This window comes from Manihot esculenta, chromosome 1 (assembly GCF_001659605.2).
Source record: "Manihot esculenta cultivar AM560-2 chromosome 1, M.esculenta_v8, whole genome shotgun sequence".
In the NCBI taxonomy this organism is placed as follows: Eukaryota; Viridiplantae; Streptophyta; class Magnoliopsida; order Malpighiales; family Euphorbiaceae; genus Manihot; species Manihot esculenta.
The window spans coordinates 41,667,756-41,684,532 of NC_035161.2; the positions used below are offsets into that span (position 1 = coordinate 41,667,756).

General features: G+C 37.7%; 2 protein-coding genes across 2 annotated transcripts; both read right to left on the reverse strand.

Annotated features, from left to right (window-relative positions):
• Positions 1-722: 722 nt before the first annotated feature.
• Positions 723-4,664, reverse strand: LOC110615746 (E3 ubiquitin-protein ligase At1g63170). The gene is made up of 5 exons (XM_021757819.2): positions 3,565-4,664; positions 2,986-3,105; positions 2,762-2,894; positions 1,706-1,870; positions 723-1,306 (listed from the first exon to the last, which is right to left on the reverse strand). Exons 1-5 carry the CDS (start codon positions 4,131-4,133, stop codon positions 1,130-1,132), a joined length of 1,164 nt encoding a protein of 387 aa, XP_021613511.1. The 5' UTR covers positions 4,134-4,664; the 3' UTR covers positions 723-1,129.
• A 5,362-nt stretch (positions 4,665-10,026) lies between these two features.
• On the reverse strand, positions 10,027-15,785 carry LOC110615749 (shaggy-related protein kinase epsilon). Its single transcript, XM_021757833.2, has 13 exons — positions 15,325-15,785; positions 13,715-13,969; positions 13,441-13,533; positions 12,800-12,859; positions 12,418-12,693; positions 12,207-12,281; positions 11,888-11,944; positions 11,652-11,792; positions 11,230-11,280; positions 11,039-11,134; positions 10,870-10,953; positions 10,636-10,738; positions 10,027-10,561 (listed from the first exon to the last, which is right to left on the reverse strand). Exons 1-13 carry the CDS (start codon positions 15,385-15,387, stop codon positions 10,491-10,493), a joined length of 1,425 nt encoding a protein of 474 aa, XP_021613525.1. The 5' UTR covers positions 15,388-15,785; the 3' UTR covers positions 10,027-10,490.
• Positions 15,786-16,777: the final 992 nt, after the last annotated feature.

Genomic DNA, 16,777 nt, shown 5'->3' on the forward strand with positions numbered 1-16,777 from the left:
TTGCTATCAAATTTATTTACATATCAAGAAAAATATTAAATAAACTTTTATAATATCATACAAAATTTCAATTTATTTTACAATAATTTCTTGTAAAGTTAAAAGACCGACTAATTCAAAACGTTTTCTCCTAGGCGTAGAATTGAAGCTTTCACCACTCATTACTTGATCTCTTCAAAAGGTTTTACTTGCAGCATTGGTCCAAACAAAAGGACCTCATTTTATAAACTTAGTTACCAGTGCCGTGATGTATGGTATGTAAATATGTAACCAATTCATGAAAGCTGCAAACTTTAATTAACATTATGTTAGGAAGATGAGGCATAATGCAGTCCCTATATTTGAACTAAAGACTATTCTAAATAAGCTTTTAACAAAGTCAAAAAAGAATAAATTGGATTGTTTGAAAAATCTTATAACCTTCTAAGGAAGGTCATTTAGGTCGCCCAAGAAACACATGAAACCGTTCCAAGCCACTCAAGCAGTTTATATTACAAAGAGGAGACTCCTGAAAAGTAAAGTTCCAAGAAAAGCAAGAATTCTTTCATTCCAAATAAAAAATTATTATTGAAAAGAAAATCAATTGAGTTCAATTAAACTATTGCAAGTTTTGTTATTCCACTGGGAGTTTATCAACACAAGGAGAGCCACTCGCTATGTGAAGGGAAGGCATTCTTTTTAGTAACTACCCTACTTGCAGTAGTAATGGAACCCAAAAGCCATACATAAAGACCCAGCCTCTATTCCAGCAGGTGAATCCTGTTGGGGCAATGAAGATAAAATGCAGCCCCGTGCCAAAGAGCTTTGCTTGCAATTACAACATTATCATCCGAGTTTATGATGAGACAAGGTGCAGCTGACCCCTAATTTTTTCAACTGTGGGCTAATTTACAAAACAAGTACCAACAACCCACTACTCATTCTTTAATGAGTAACAGTTAAAATATCATATTATATTAGGCAGAAGACTCAGAATAGTTACGAACAATCAGATGATTACTTTGTTACTGGCACAGGCTAGATTCAGTCTCCAGCTAAAACGGCCCACTGCTAGCAAGATGGTCATGTGCACACAACAACACAGACAAGTAAAGAAGTTATAGCCAGAACACTTGTCTGCACCTAGTTTTTATACTTCTTCACTATCAATTTGGTTGCTTGCCTTTAGAATGTTGAACTTGCAGAGAGGGCAGGTTGCGTTGATGTAAAGCCACTTTTCAATGCACATGCTGTGGAAATGGTGATGACAAGGAAGTTCACGCAGCTCATTCCCATCTTCATATGCAGAAATGCAAATGCAGCATTCCTGAAAGTTGTAATAACAAAGACACATTAGAAATGACTGAGATATAGAACAAATATACAAGCTCCAAAGCCCCATACTATGTATCGATTCAGGGTCAAATCCACAATTTAGCATATCATTTGGAAATGTAAAAACTACTGGGATGCAAATATGATCCAATACCAGGTTAGTTTTTGGTAAAAGATACCTAAAAAAAGAAAAAAGAGGAGAAACCTCAGCAGTAATTATGAACCAACTGTTTTTTCTTTTTCTGTTCAATTTGGTTTTTAGGCCTAACAGCCCACCCGACACTTGGCCATTTGAGCTAAAAACTCCATGGACCCATCACAAACCACTCACAATTAAGCGCAATACATTTGTTTTGAAGTGATTACAACTTTCTGCTTCTGGAATACTTACAGCATCCTCATGAGAGAGGAGACGCTCAGTGGGCGTATCAATTTCACATTCAGTCATCGTCCCTCCAAAACATGCTTGAATGTCACCATTGATTTTTTCAGGATCTCCTTTCCTGCAGAACTTGTACTTGGGCAATCGATCAATTTCTTCCTTTGTTGCTCCTTCCTGTTTTTAAATTATGAGGCATATGAAATCAGGCACATTGTACAAAGAACAAGGAGTAAATAATATTAATAACGGCACTAAAGCACTTAAAACAAGCCACTAAAGCATTATCACCGTGCATAAACAAAATTACATACAATAATGCCAAGGGCTTTCCAAGATCTAGCCCTTAAGCTTGTAAATAACAGGTGAAATTTACAACTGACGTATCCAGATGACTGCAATTAAAAAAGGCAAATAGTTCCACCAATTCAAGATAACAGTAATGTTCACTCATCGTATTCCTGACAGTGAGGTATCTACTGTAAATTGATCTTCAAACTCATCCAAGAAAATTTGAATAAAAATAATTTCTCAATTCAAAATTTCCAATAGTTCCAGAGCAAAAAAAAGGAGACAACAGAATTTGTATCGCCTCCTAAGTAGGGGCAACAATGTAATTTAGCCCAAGACATTTCATGATGAAAATCTCAATGTTAAATCATCCAATCATAATTTTTGAGCTAAGTGACTGCAGCTTGTTAGTTTGGTTTGGAAAATATATGCAGAAGCACCTGGGTCTCTTTCTAAAATCTTCCTCATCAAATATGAATATATTGTACTGACAAAGACAAATATCCTTGGTCCCAGACTGCTTGATCATAAATAAACAGTTATTAAAAAAATATTTCCATCATAATGTGCCTTGAGCTGAGAGATTTACCTACTATCTTTTCATTTGCTATCTAAAATGTTGTCAGTTGTCACTTGAATTAGCTTATCCCTAAAGAGAAGTTGTAATATAAGCTTAGTTTCACATATATCCATGCATGCACATACACGTTGAAAATGTGGGGGAAAAAAAAAAAGCACTCCATGAACTGTGAGGAAGATATGACAAAAGTGAATTACCCTATCGGTCATGGCATATAAGATTCCGATTATACATGGAAGGCAGCAGCAAATAGCAATACCAATAAGAGATGCAACAGCAACACAGATAATTACAAAGATCACATCGAAAGCAAGAAATGTGATACAAAGCCTGCAAAACAAACCAGTAAACAAGTCAATACACATGCAAACATCTTGATGTGACCTATAGCAGATTGAAGGAAAATTTTGTTGAAACAAACCAGTATAGCTGAGGTGAATCTTGTGGCACATTTTGTCCACCAGCGGTAACCCAGTAGAATCCGGCAATCCACCAGACAAATGAAAACATGGTATTTGCAGATTCCAGGTTCTTTACAACACTGCAGAAATGAGTGCGAGGATTTAAAGTACAGGCCAGAACCTTCGTCAATCTTAACCAAGCGAAGATCATTGAATTCAAAACAATTAGGCAACACCCACCAATTTCCCAATGCTCACAACAGATCCTAAATTATTTTTCAGATAATAGGGATATCTAAATAATGAGAGAAGAATGCTCAAAGATTACACATTGAACGCAAATACATTAACAACTAAGTCAAAAATCAGAAAACGAATAATGGCCCCCCGCTCCTCCCACATTCGTAAATGAGGAGTTCAATATCACTTATTTCGAAGAGAGAAGAAATCCAGAGATGATCACAGGATGCTACAAAATCTATCTAATTTATCATCTTCTTTAAGGGGGAAAAAAAATATTTGTCCTATTCTCCATAGAAACAAACATATAATCGAGCCAAAAAAAAGGGGGGGGGGGGGGGGGGGAAAGAAAAAGATACCTAGTTTCATCATCATTGGCCCGCTCTTCAGCCCCATAGTCCACAGAGATATCTCCATCGCTCCCCGATCCCGAAGTGGAATCGCCACTTGGCCAAGCCCCAGTCACTCCCAATCCCAGATTTCTTCTAGTACGCCGTCTGTACTCGAATATAACACAGGCAATATGCAACACGCACTGCATACCGTACCCAATAATCCACAGCCTCAACGGCACCTCAGCTTGCTCCTTGACGCTAAGCCCCAAAACCACAACAGCAATCCCCACTAACACCAAATTCCACAACACATCGAGCACAATAATAGGCTTGGAGTAGGCCCAGTCGCTCTGGCGCTCCTCGAGCTGCTCGGCCGCATTTTCACGCACCCGGACAGAGGGTTCCCGTAGCATCATGCGGCGGCTGCTGGCTCGCCTGAGAAGCCGAGCAGCCGCACCACGAAGAGGCTGCGGTGGGCGCCGTAGGAGACGTCGGCTTCGTAGGAGGTGATCGGCAATTGAGTGGGTGAGGAGAGGAGAGGTGTCGACAGAGTCCGACGTCGGAGACGAGGCGGAAGGATTTGTATTGTGCATTTTTTGAAAGATAGATTCCAATAACAAGGAGGCGATTTTGAAAAGCTTGATTTTTCAAATACCCATCTGGGTAGCTTTATTTGAAATTATTGAAATTTGAAATTTGAAATTCCGAGGAAGGAATTGAGAAATCGAAATTTGGAAATGGAATTGAAATCGAAAAGGAGCGTTTGCATGTACAAGGGAATATTTTGGTACAAACAAATAATTTAGAAGAGTTTCTGGTTTTGTAGGGATCTGATTTGGGGACTTTCTACTGTTTAAGAAGATTTAAAATCCAATCCAGAAAGCCAAAAGCTGACAACCCCTGGTATTCTCGTATTAAATTGGTACCCGCGACTTAAGAGGACCACGTGTCATTGGAAATCAATCTGCTGCCGTTTCGGTTGAAAGCGTAGTGACAGTAGAAAAATGTCGTTTTCGGTGCAAACGCGAGTGGGAGTAGGAAAATCAAAAGCAACGTACGATATTGGGCACCGGGAGTCGCCGGGGCTCGCCAGGCTATCTCGCGCTGGATTTTCTAATTTTACTCGTCAAGTGATGAACATTTCTTTGCTAAGATAAGGATTTTTTTGGACAATGCAGTTGTAGGGCATGAAACGAGACTCAACAGAACATTGTAAAGGAAATGGGCCCATAAGAGTCCAAAGAAATCTACATTCTGACACCGACTTACAGATCGTATCCTAACTCCAACTAGCCCAACTTAGTTTATAGGATCTCTGATTTTCTATCGAAGAACCATCGCCTCCAGAGGTCCACTTTCATTGCCGACGCTCCAAACCCAGCAACTCATATCAAGAGAAGCTACCAAATACAAGAACCCCATCATAACTCTTTCAAGTCTCAAATGAAACAAGTTGAGAGGATCCAAAGCGATTAAGCAGAAACATATTCTCCAAGCTCTTTCTAAACTAAGAATAGCTCCAACATCTCACTTTTTTATAGCCTTGAGGGAACCAAACTTCGAATTGCTTGGGCATCTACCCCATGGAGGTTCTATCACCCGTGTCATGCATGAACATCTCTTGAACGAAGAAACTTTTCCCACTCTTAACTCTATTCTATCACTTATGATCTGGAGAACATAACCAAGAAATATCAATAAACAAAAGAGCTAAACTCAAAGCCTCTTTCGAACTAGACGAGGAGAATCATAGCTAGAAGACTTCAAAACTATACAATCAAAAGAGAAGACCATCTCCTGTCCTGAGAGCATGGGAGATCCACAAACAATTGCTCAGTTGGACCGAGAAAACAAGATCAGGGAACTAAAAAAAGAAATAATCTCTCTCTCTCTCTAAATATGCTAGATACGACCAAATTATGATTTATTAAGGTTATATTAGATCTATATACATTCCACATATATAAATTTATAATTAAATTTACATAACATTATAAAAATATATATTTGTATTTTTTGGCATATACACACAATGGTTGAATTTTCCTATGATATGATAATATATACAAATCACATTCATTAGGATCATGACACTGTATTAGAGAATCAAATCAAAGCCTTTAATCGCACTACTAATCGATACGAAATTGAGTTGTATTCCTCCTTGCTATTCTCACCTTATTTTAGTGCGTATAAAAAATAAATCTATTGAAAAGTCTTAACTAAATTGTAACAGCCCGGCCCCGTACGACCGGCCCTGTTACCGCTCACAGCCCGTTACACCTCCTGGGGGCGGCCACTGTGAGCAGCTCTTAACATCCCTTCACCCTCACGGGTTCCAGGCAGGATTTGTCCCTCGGGGGAGCCAGTACGGCCCGCCCTAGCCCGAGTGGATTTGGCCCAATTCCTTCCTCTGGGAATTAGGTCGCCTCCCCCACTGCTCGAACCCTTGACCTCCCACTTTAAGGGAATAGTCTGGTGAGAGTGAGTACCAATTCTTCTACTAGAAGAATTGGTACTCACTCTCACCAGACTATTCCCTTAAAGTGGGAGGTCAAGGGTTCGAGCAGTGGGGGAGGCGACCTAATTCCCAGAGGAAGGAATTGGGCCAAATCCACTCGGGCTAGGGCGGGCCGTACTGGCTCCCCCGAGGGACAAATCCTGCCTGGAACCCGTGAGGGTGAAGGGATGTTAAGAGCTGCTCACAGTGGCCGCCCCCAGGAGGTGTAACGGGCTGTGAGCGGTAACAGGGCCGGTCGTACGGGGCCGGGCTGTTACATAAAAAGGAGTAGAAGAATTGGTACTCACTCTCACCAGACTATTCCCTTAAAGTGGGAGGTCAAGGGTTCGAGCAGTGGGGGAGGCGACCTAATTCCCAGAGGAAGGAATTGGGCCAAATCCACTCGGGCTAGGGCGGGCCGTACTGGCTCCCCCGAGGGACAAATCCTGCCTGGAACCCGTGAGGGTGAAGGGATGTTAAGAGCTGCTCACAGTGGCCGCCCCCAGGAGGTGTAACGGGCTGTGAGCGGTAACAGGGCCGGTCGTACGGGGCCGGGCTGTTACATAACTGTAACAGCCCGGAAACCGGTACCCTCTTTGTAACGGCCCAAACTGCTCGGCACTAGGATCCAGATCGGCTTAAGGCCGCCGGGACCCGTAGTAAGCCTGCTATGAACTCTGTGTACCTGTTAAAATCCCATACATGATCCGACTGGACTATTACTTTTTAAAACTTGTCTTTAAAACTACCAGACTTAACCTTTAAAACACTGTCCTATAGGTCCAACCATATGAACCAAATGCTCAGATATACTAATCTGAACTAGCCCTCTGGCTATCTATAATACACCAGTGACACGTTACCAAGTAACCTCCATGCATTATGCGCACAGCAGCACAGAACCCACTCTGTAAGGGTCAGCATATCATAAGTTAACTTGGCTACCATAGAGTCACAGGAATCAAACCTGGTCTTCTCTAGTGGTCTACTCTGTGGATCACAGGAATCAAACCTGGTCTTTCCTATTGCACTGGTCTTGGGTCAAAGGAAGTAATCCCTGTCTTCCCTCACAGTTATAATTCACTGGGTTTTCGATACACAACATGTATTAAGCCTGGTTTGACTCATTGCTCATCATTAAACTGAAAACAGGATACATGCATATACAAGGGATGAAACATACTATAGACAATAGGCAAAAGCACATTCTAATACATTTATACCTTAACTGACTAACTATTACATCACTTTACATATATCCTTTTACATACATCATGTCCACACTATGCTATACACAAACATACTGAAGCCAACACTCTGATGCTTCTGACTTCCCAGCTAACCCTGTACCTGCAAAACTGGGATTAAGGGAAAGGGATGAGCTTCTAAAGCCCAGTGAGTAGAAACATTGAAAACAGTTCATTCATACGCACTATATATGAAAAATGCATCACAACACAAGCATCTCAATATATCTTGGATTAGACATGACCCCAAAACTCCCTCGACGGGCTATTGAAGTCGCCTTGGTCCAATCCCCACTAAGGTAGACATGACCCCAAAAATACCCTCTGTCAACACTGGCCCCCCAAAGGAGCTACACAGGGCATTCCAACAAGTAATTGCCCAACTGACCTGACACAATGACAGGAGCCGAAGCTTAGGCTATTGGAGTCGCCTGGGTCCACCTAATCTCTGATCACATAATATGCAATGCTTCACATTCGTGATTCTAATGCAATCACCCTAATACATATCATAGCATTCATGATGCATGAACTATGCTAAAGCATTATGTTTCTTTAATAAAAGATTAAGTTTAGTTCTACTCACCTCTAGCCAATGCTTGGCTAACCCTGGGCTAACTCTGCAAACTCTGAAGCAACACTCACTGCTGCTCTCTCTGGTTCCTCTGTTCTGTGCCTACACAGATGGACTCAAGTGAGGGACCAACATACTCTAACATACCTCTAAACATCTCCCCTTAAGACCCCTTAAAACACCTCAAAACATGCATGCAAAACAAGCAAAGGAAAGCTGGACAAGGCACCTTCGGCAGCACCTTCGGCGGCCGAATGTTTCCTCCAGAGACGAAAGTCAGGCATGTTCGGCGGCCTAACTTGGACTTTCGGGGGCCGAACCTGGGTTCATCCAGAACTCAGTTTCGTGCACAAGAACGCCTGCCATCCGAACTTCAACCCTCCAAACATGCATCCAACCTCTCCAAACATACTCTAAACACTTAATCATGCATATAGGAGTCTTAAACACATTAAAACTCCAACAAATAACACACAACAACCACAAACAAAGCATAGGATCCATACACCCTAATATGCACAACTCATGCATACACATGCACAACTCCCCTTTCCCCTCATCAAACTCATTTAAAACATAATTAAAACCAAGGATTCACACTTACCTATTGAAGAACAAAGGCTGGCGTGACTCCTAACTTGAAGAGATGGAGATTCAAGCTTCACAAGCTCCTAAACTCCACAACTTCTCAAAACTCCCTTTAACTCACTTAAAACCTACTTTTCTTTGAAAGATTTTATGTAAAACGATGGAAGATCATTGAGAGAAAGCATGAGCAAGTTCCTGAACCAAAGGAGAGCCTAAGCACCTCCTTAGTCGGCCAAAAGCACTTTTAAAAGTGCACCACCGCTTCACGTTGGGTGGCCAAAGCTCCATGCAACACCTCACCACTTTAGGGGGCCGAACCTTAAGTTTAGGGGGCCGAACGTGGGGTACTTTCGGCAGCCGAACTTTAACTTTAGGGGGCCGAAAGTGGGAAAATCTTCCTTAGCCTTTTCTCTTAAAAACTCATTTCCTTTTCAAATCAAAAACTTAAAACATATCAAAACATTTTAGAAAACCTTCACTCTACCCTTCAGGGAAACTCTGACATTCAAAATTCCACCGGACGGTAGGAACTCCGATGTCTGAACTAGCCGGGTATTACATAAATACAATGGTATAATTTGGTAAGATGCAGAGTTAATCGTACTCTCTACGGATAAAAAAATATAAGAGTCGTGATGTCCTCAGAAAATTGAGTTGTATTCCTTCTTGCTATTCTCACCTTATTTTAGTGCGTATAAAAAATAAATCTATTGAAAAGTCTTAACTAAATACAATGGTATAATTTGGTAAGATGCAGAGTTAATCGTACTCTGTACGGATAAAAAATATAAGAGCCGTGATGTCCTCAGAAAACTTAATTTAACCTTTGTTTTCAATGTGGTTTACTCTCCATTACAAAACTTTCAAACTTATGTCTCATTCAATATTCCTCACTCTTATATGCCAAACTGAGTATTTCGATACACTGAATATTTAAATCTCAAACCTCGATAGATCTTACAATTATCATGATATGTATTGATTGAATTATTTATTATTACTATTATTATTATCATTATTATAATATTAAGGCTCTATTTTTTAGCAGAAGATAACTTATAATTGAAAAATGTTTTATGCAGAAACTATTTTGTCACAAAAATAGTTTAAGAAAATAACTTTATATTTTTTAAATACTGCAAGGGCGAGAATTGAAGATGATGAGCCAATTATTGTAATCAATATAATAGCCGTCGGCCGAATTTATTGAAAACCAAAAATAAAAGGTAAAGGGCAACCTAGAATAAGGAATTATATTCACATCCCATTACATTTAAATCTGAAGATGATAAAACCAACTCACAAACACTCGCCTTCTAGCCGTCAATATGCACAAACAAATATACGGTAAAGCAAGTGCTAGTAGACGCAGTTAGTTCGGCCAACTTAAACGTCTATAAGAAGCTGGGATTAGACACACAAATTTATATCGCTTGATTGGCTTAAGTAATAAATCGATTCCAATCATAAGCATAAGAATCCTCAATAATTTTGAGTGATAACAGTACCAGAGAAATAATAATAATAATAAATCACAAACAGCATCAATAGTTAAAAGGGTTTTTAAAAAAAAAAAAAAACACAAAACCCGACAATTAGAATTTTGCTATAACACATGAAGGAACAAGGTAAGATGTACAGAGACATCCTAATTCATCTAATGATCCATTAAGTTGATATTTCAACGAATGCTCATACACTACATGAGAAACAGAATAACATGATTATAACAACCCAATTTACATTCACTCAGCCATGTACACCCACATCTAAATAAATTAAATCTTGGAACTTGGAACCTCATTGCCAACTATCTTCCTCATTGACTGAATCCGGAATCTGCACCTCCGCCACAAAGTCTCCCAGGCAGGATATCCACCAGCCACTGACTTTGTCAAAACTCTCCTATTGTCTACTAACCACATTTATGCGGGTTAAAAGATGACGGTTCATGGTTGAGCCTCAACTAATGGCGCAGGCAGGATTGGTTGCATTGGTGTCTAAGCATCCAAAAAATTTAAAAGTTCTCAACATCCAGGGTTCAGCAATCTTCTTTTCTCGCATGTTCCGGAATTAGACGCTGCCGCAGTTCAGCAGATGCACCAGCCAACTCTGCAGGGATGCTTGGAATGAGCAAGGTGACGAGAAAATTCTTGGTGAAAATGATGTTTATTAAGCAAGCATACCTTGAGCCGTAAAATTGAACAAAGGAGGTAGTGCTCGTCCGTTAGGCAAGCATGCATTGGGGTTTCTCAAATCATCGAAGAAAGGGTGAGCACATGCCTCCAACTACGAGCCAGGAAATATAAATTAAGATTGCCAAATTGCACACCATATGCAAATTTCAAAAAACAAAAACAATTGCAAGTATCCAGAAGTTCATGAAACTGGTAGATTCTAAGGTGATAAAATTTTCTTACAGCGCTGCACCGTAGATTTGGTGAATATTGCAGCAGCCTGGATACAAGATCCACTGCTTCAAGGGGCAATTGCTTGTGAAATACCTGCATATTGTAATATTAATAAGACATCTATCACCACAGAAACAACAAAGGAGAAGATCCTTTCCCCTCAAAATTGGCAACAAACCTTGTGCCATGGGTGAGCTTTAATCTGAGGGAACTTAAATTCAGTGTAATTTGGATTCATGCACTTAATTTCTTCTCTTGTTGGTGTTCCCAAAACCTGATTTCAGACAGCAAACAAGGGGGAAATTTAAAAATTGTGCCTAAAAAGTATAATTAAGTACAACAAGAACACAAGAAGATACTACATTATACCTTGATAATTTCCACCAGCTGATCAACACCACTTTCCCCAGGAAACAGTGGCTGCAAAAGTAGGGTAAAGGAAAGGCAAAAACCAATGGACATCAGAAAGTTGTCATAAATTGGATATCTTAGAGTGACGGATAAAGAAAATAATAAATTACAAGCAAAAATTGGTTGAGAACTATAAGACGGTGGCTAATTTACAAACTGTACCTCAGGACCACCAAAAAATAAAGGGTGAATTGCAAAGTTCCAAACAAGAGGATGATTTGAAAGAATAATCCATGGAGAAACATGCACCTAACTAATTATGCACACCAGATGACAGTGAAATGGAAAAGCAGAAATCACAAATAACATGCCAAAAAAAATTTAGTCAAACTTCTAGCAAAGTGAAGGAGAGGGAGAGAGAAAGAAAGAAAGAGACCCACCTGACCAAGCAGAAGTTCAGCCAAGACACAGCCAGCAGACCACATATCAATAGCAGTTGTATATGCTGTAGCCCCAAATATAAGCTCTGGTGCCCTATAATATCGCGAGCAAATATAAGATATGTTGGGTTCACCTGGCACCTAAAGACGGAATGGTAAATTGAATTAGCTCTCTAAAAATCAATGGCATAGTTTTACTGCAACTAGAAAAAAGAAGAAAATAAAAACAAACTTACCAGCATCTTTGCGCTTCCAAAATCACATATCTTTACCTGGTGAGAATGGGGATTGACCTGCAGAATACATTACAACTTCAAGCCAATAATGTTCTGCGATAATATGATCAAAATTCATTCAGGCAAGCTACTGTGGCTACAGGTATCATCGAAACTTCCTTGAGGTATCTAAACTAAATTTTTAAAAATACCAAGCTACCAAATGTAACCTCCCAGCCACAATTAAATTAATCAAGAAAAGTTCTAAACAAGTGTTTGTGCACAAAGGCAATTCTTTAAGGTATCAAAATAATGAAAGAGACTATTAAGTAGATCTTACCAGTAAATTTTGCGGCTTAATATCACGGTGACAAACACCAACAACGTGATGCAAGTAACTTAGGCCGCGACAAATCTACAAAAACAAAGAGCAAAATACTTAATTTGCACAAAAACTACATCCATATTAGCAAAATCAGTTCTATCATGCATCACAAGAATCTCACAACCACCAAAAACTGGAGAAACCAAGGAACTCTTAAATAGTTTACCTGGTAAGTATACAGTTGCACATATAAAATAGGCATGTGTTGGTGGTTCATCTTGTTAAAGTGCCTAGACACTCGGTAGACAGTCTCAGGTATATACTCCAGGACAAGGTTAAGATAGAGTTCATCTTTATTAGTAGTTGAAAAGAAACAATGCTTTAGCTCAACGATATTAGGATGGTTGAGTATTCGCATGATCTGAAGTTCTCTATTCTTGTATCTCCTATCCTGCAGCACCTTCTTTATTGCAACTGCTTCACCAGTTTCCAAGCACTTAGCCTATAGCATAGGTATGAAATGTGAAGAATGAGGGAGAAGGCATCATAAAACCAAAGATATATCTAATGTGACTTGAGCATGGTGATTAATTACACATACGGCATACCTGATAGACAACACCAAATGAACCTGTGCCAACCACACGCTCTGCCATAAATGAGATTACCTGGGACAAGAAATAATAAAATCATTAGTGATACTGTCTCTAAAACACATACAATATATAAAAGAAAACACAGGCCTAAGGGCATTCAGGGTATCTTATCATCTAAATTTGGAGCATAATAAAAATGATATCGCCTGACATGTCATTGAATAACTCAACCTAAAACATCAAGGTTGTATTAAATCTCTAAATTACTTTTAATAAATAATATGAGAGCTACTAGGATTCAAGCCTGTAAATTTTGATAAACATATTCTAATATCATGTTAGATGAAGCTTAAGCTGTGTGTGTTTGTGTGTGTGTGTGTAGAGAAAGAGAGAGACACACAGAAGTTTATAATACCAAATATTTGATTGAAGTGCAAAATAAATCATGAAAGGAATCAAAGCATTTTTTTTCAAACAAGTAAAAAAATCTAAAACGCAATGCATCTGCTTCTGCTCACAGCCATGCAAATGAAGTTCAAGAACAAAAACATGTGCAAGGAGAAAATAGTAATTTACGAACAACAAAGCATGCGATTAGCAGAAAGTCAGCAACTCAGAAAATACAACAGAGTTAAACAGAATAATAAAATAACCTGTTTTGGTTTTCCATTCCGACCACCCACTGTTGTAGCAATTACATGACCAGTTTCTGTTCCATTACCACTCACCATGGTAGCCTCCACATCCTTCATAGAGCACAATTGGACAAGTCATGACAAATGAATATTAGTTCCAGCTATTTTCACAGCTCAACATTGCCATAACAAATCTACAGAATACAAAAATCCATGCAGGTACCTCCCAATCTTGTAGAGTTGAGGGGTTACCGCATCCAGACTTTTTTCCTTTTTAAAAAAAAGAAGGTACCTTTTCCTTATGGTTGGTCGGTTTTTCATCCCTCATACTCATCTCATTCATCTCTTTGGGAAGCTTATCATAAACAGATTTTTCTATTCTGGCCATAGAAGATGTGTTGGATGTGCTCGCAGCATTTTCCAGTGATGTAGAAGCAATATGCTGCTCCATACCAGTGGCACTTCTCTCATCTAAGTATAATTCCCCATCAATTTTCTGCTCCGTTTCTTGATCAACCTTCACCCTCTTTGTCAAAGAGTCACCATCCTAAAGAAAAACAGAGGGAAAAGCAAACTTCTCACTATGCAGTTTGTCTCATGTTCTTTCATCTTGTTACAATCTTATAAAAATGGCGTCTCAAATATCGGGAAGATGCCCGAAAAAGAAAAGCACAAACATCTAGCAAATCACTTAGTCTACAGGCTCAGGCATGCAATTCGATTATTTAAACGTGAATCTGAAGTAACTATTTTGAATCTTCTTCAGTATAAGACCAATAATAATGGAGCAAAAAAAGCTGACTTGTATGCTGATTCCAAAAACCCGCAATCACAAATATGGAAATTGAGTTGCACTGTCATTCACACTTCACTAAGCATTTAAGACCAGCAGATGATTTAGATTATGAGATTTTGTTTTCCTATTTAAAAACATGGCTGATTTATAAGATAAAAGGAGATTCCTTTTCTGCAGTTTTCGCACATAATTATACCCTTAGGTGCAAATCAACCATAAGATCCCATAGTCAATGTCATACAATGACCCAACACCTTATATGAATGAGTTATCCAGCGCTTTTCTACATTCTGAAGGTAACATCACTTTCTCTATCTCACACCTTCAGCTTCATTTTTTTTTTTTCTTAATGAGAGAGAGAGAGAGAGATAATATAATAAAGATACATTTAACCATTCTCAGGGGGGGAAAAACCCCAATAATTGTGATTTGACTTATCACCAACCACAACAACAATACCCTTCAGAAAAGACAACCACTAATCCAGAGTTTCCAATCAATTACCCTGAGCTACAAACTTGCATACTAAAATTGCTCGACCAACCAATAAAACGTCTTCAAAGGTTGAAAGAAACACACGTCGGAGAGTGCCCAAAAGCCATAGCAAGTAATCACACAAATCAAAACCCAATAGAAAGGCTAAATCCAATAAATAATTATTATGTTTTCACCAAACAATAGTAACGTGAAAATAATACTCATGAGAGACGCTCATTGCTTTCCACAATAAGCCACAAAATGTGGAAAACAAAGAAACAAAAACTTGATCCCTTGTCCATCAAAATTCGCTAAAAAGTGAGGATCAAATTCACAAATATCGTTGATGATCCATTACAAATCAGAAAATAAATGAAAATAACAAAATCACACGAATGTACAAACCCAATAATCATACGGTCATGAAACCTATCATCCCCAACAAAGAATAAACAAAATTACACAAGTAAATAGACTATGCTCATCCGCGATTCGCTCAACCATAATACTACTAAACATCGACCTCCCATTTTCCTTCCCACCATTTTTCAGCTACCACACAAACATTGCAAGAAAAAAACATAAAAGAAAAAGAAACAAACAAATCATAGGAAAAGATTTGAGCTTACGGGATCAGAAGATATAGAAGTACGACCAGAAGCAATGCTTTTTAATCGACGCATCACATTCATGGTTTCTGTCTCCGGAAAAGCCAAACCCTAATCACCCTTTCAATCCCCCAAAACTAACAAAAATAAATTAAAAAAAAAAACTCAAAATCCCAAAAAAACTAAAAAAAAAAAAGAAGAAAAGAACGGGAAAGAGAAACGTTTCGCTATACAAGCAGAGATGAGAAAATGAGAAAAACTCGATCAATCACTATACACGCAAAGATGAGATAATCAGAAAAAACTGAACCTTCTCTCTCTCTCTCTCTCCTCCGCGTTCAACAGAGAGAGAGAAGGAATTTTGAAAAGAAAAACTAATGGGAGAAGAAAATAATTATTATAAGCAAACACGAGCTCACAAACAAAATCCCTCCGTTTTATGTTCTCTCTCTCACTCCAGAAATTATCTTTCCTCTGTGAAGCTCCATGTGTCTCCTAACCAATGTTTTTCTTCTATTTCCGTGGTCAAAGCTCCACCAAAGGCCAACAGCCAATCATTTCGAATTTCGATTTTTTATTTGAACTTCAGTCAAACGGAAAATGTTGACCGTTGATTTGTAATTATAGTGATCGGGCGGTTAGTGGTTGAGATTATTTTAGCAGTGAGGGTGTGTTTGTTACAGAAATGCCCATGAATTTTGACGGTATTAACAGAAAGGGATTTTAAGACAGACGATGGGAGAGGAATATTCGGGTATATTGACGGTTGTTTTGGCGGTTACATTAATAGGTCATTATATGTAGAGATATGTTGTTCCTATTCCAGACGCTTTTTATAAGAATTAAAATTAAAATTGAAAATTAATTTCTTTAATTTTTTAAAATTAAAATTAATTTTTAGTACGATTCTATATATTTCAATTTCAATTTCATTCTAACATCGATTTTATTTCAATTTTAATTTTAATATAATTTTATTTTTATAATAAAATTTAAATTTTAATAAAATAATTAAATACTTTTAATATTATATTAATATTATTTATATAAAATTATTAAATCTCATATTTTAATTTTAAAATAATATTAAATATATATAATATTATATAATATTTTCATATAAAATATACAAAAATATTAAATAATTAAATATAATATCATTTTTCTATTATAATTTTTAAATTATTAAAAAATAATAATAATAATTTCAATAAATTTTTTTAAAATTTTGTTAAAATATTTTTATAATAAATAAACTCTAGCTGAATTTTTATTATTCCTATAATATATCATAAATATATTTAATTTTTTTATAGCAAAACTACTGCATAATATCTAAAATTATTTAGTTGACTTAATAGTATTTTTTTTTAAAATAGTCACAATTATTTTAATTTAATTTATTTTTAATTTAATTAAATTATATATTATTATTATATAATCTAATTAATATATATATAAATAAATAATATAT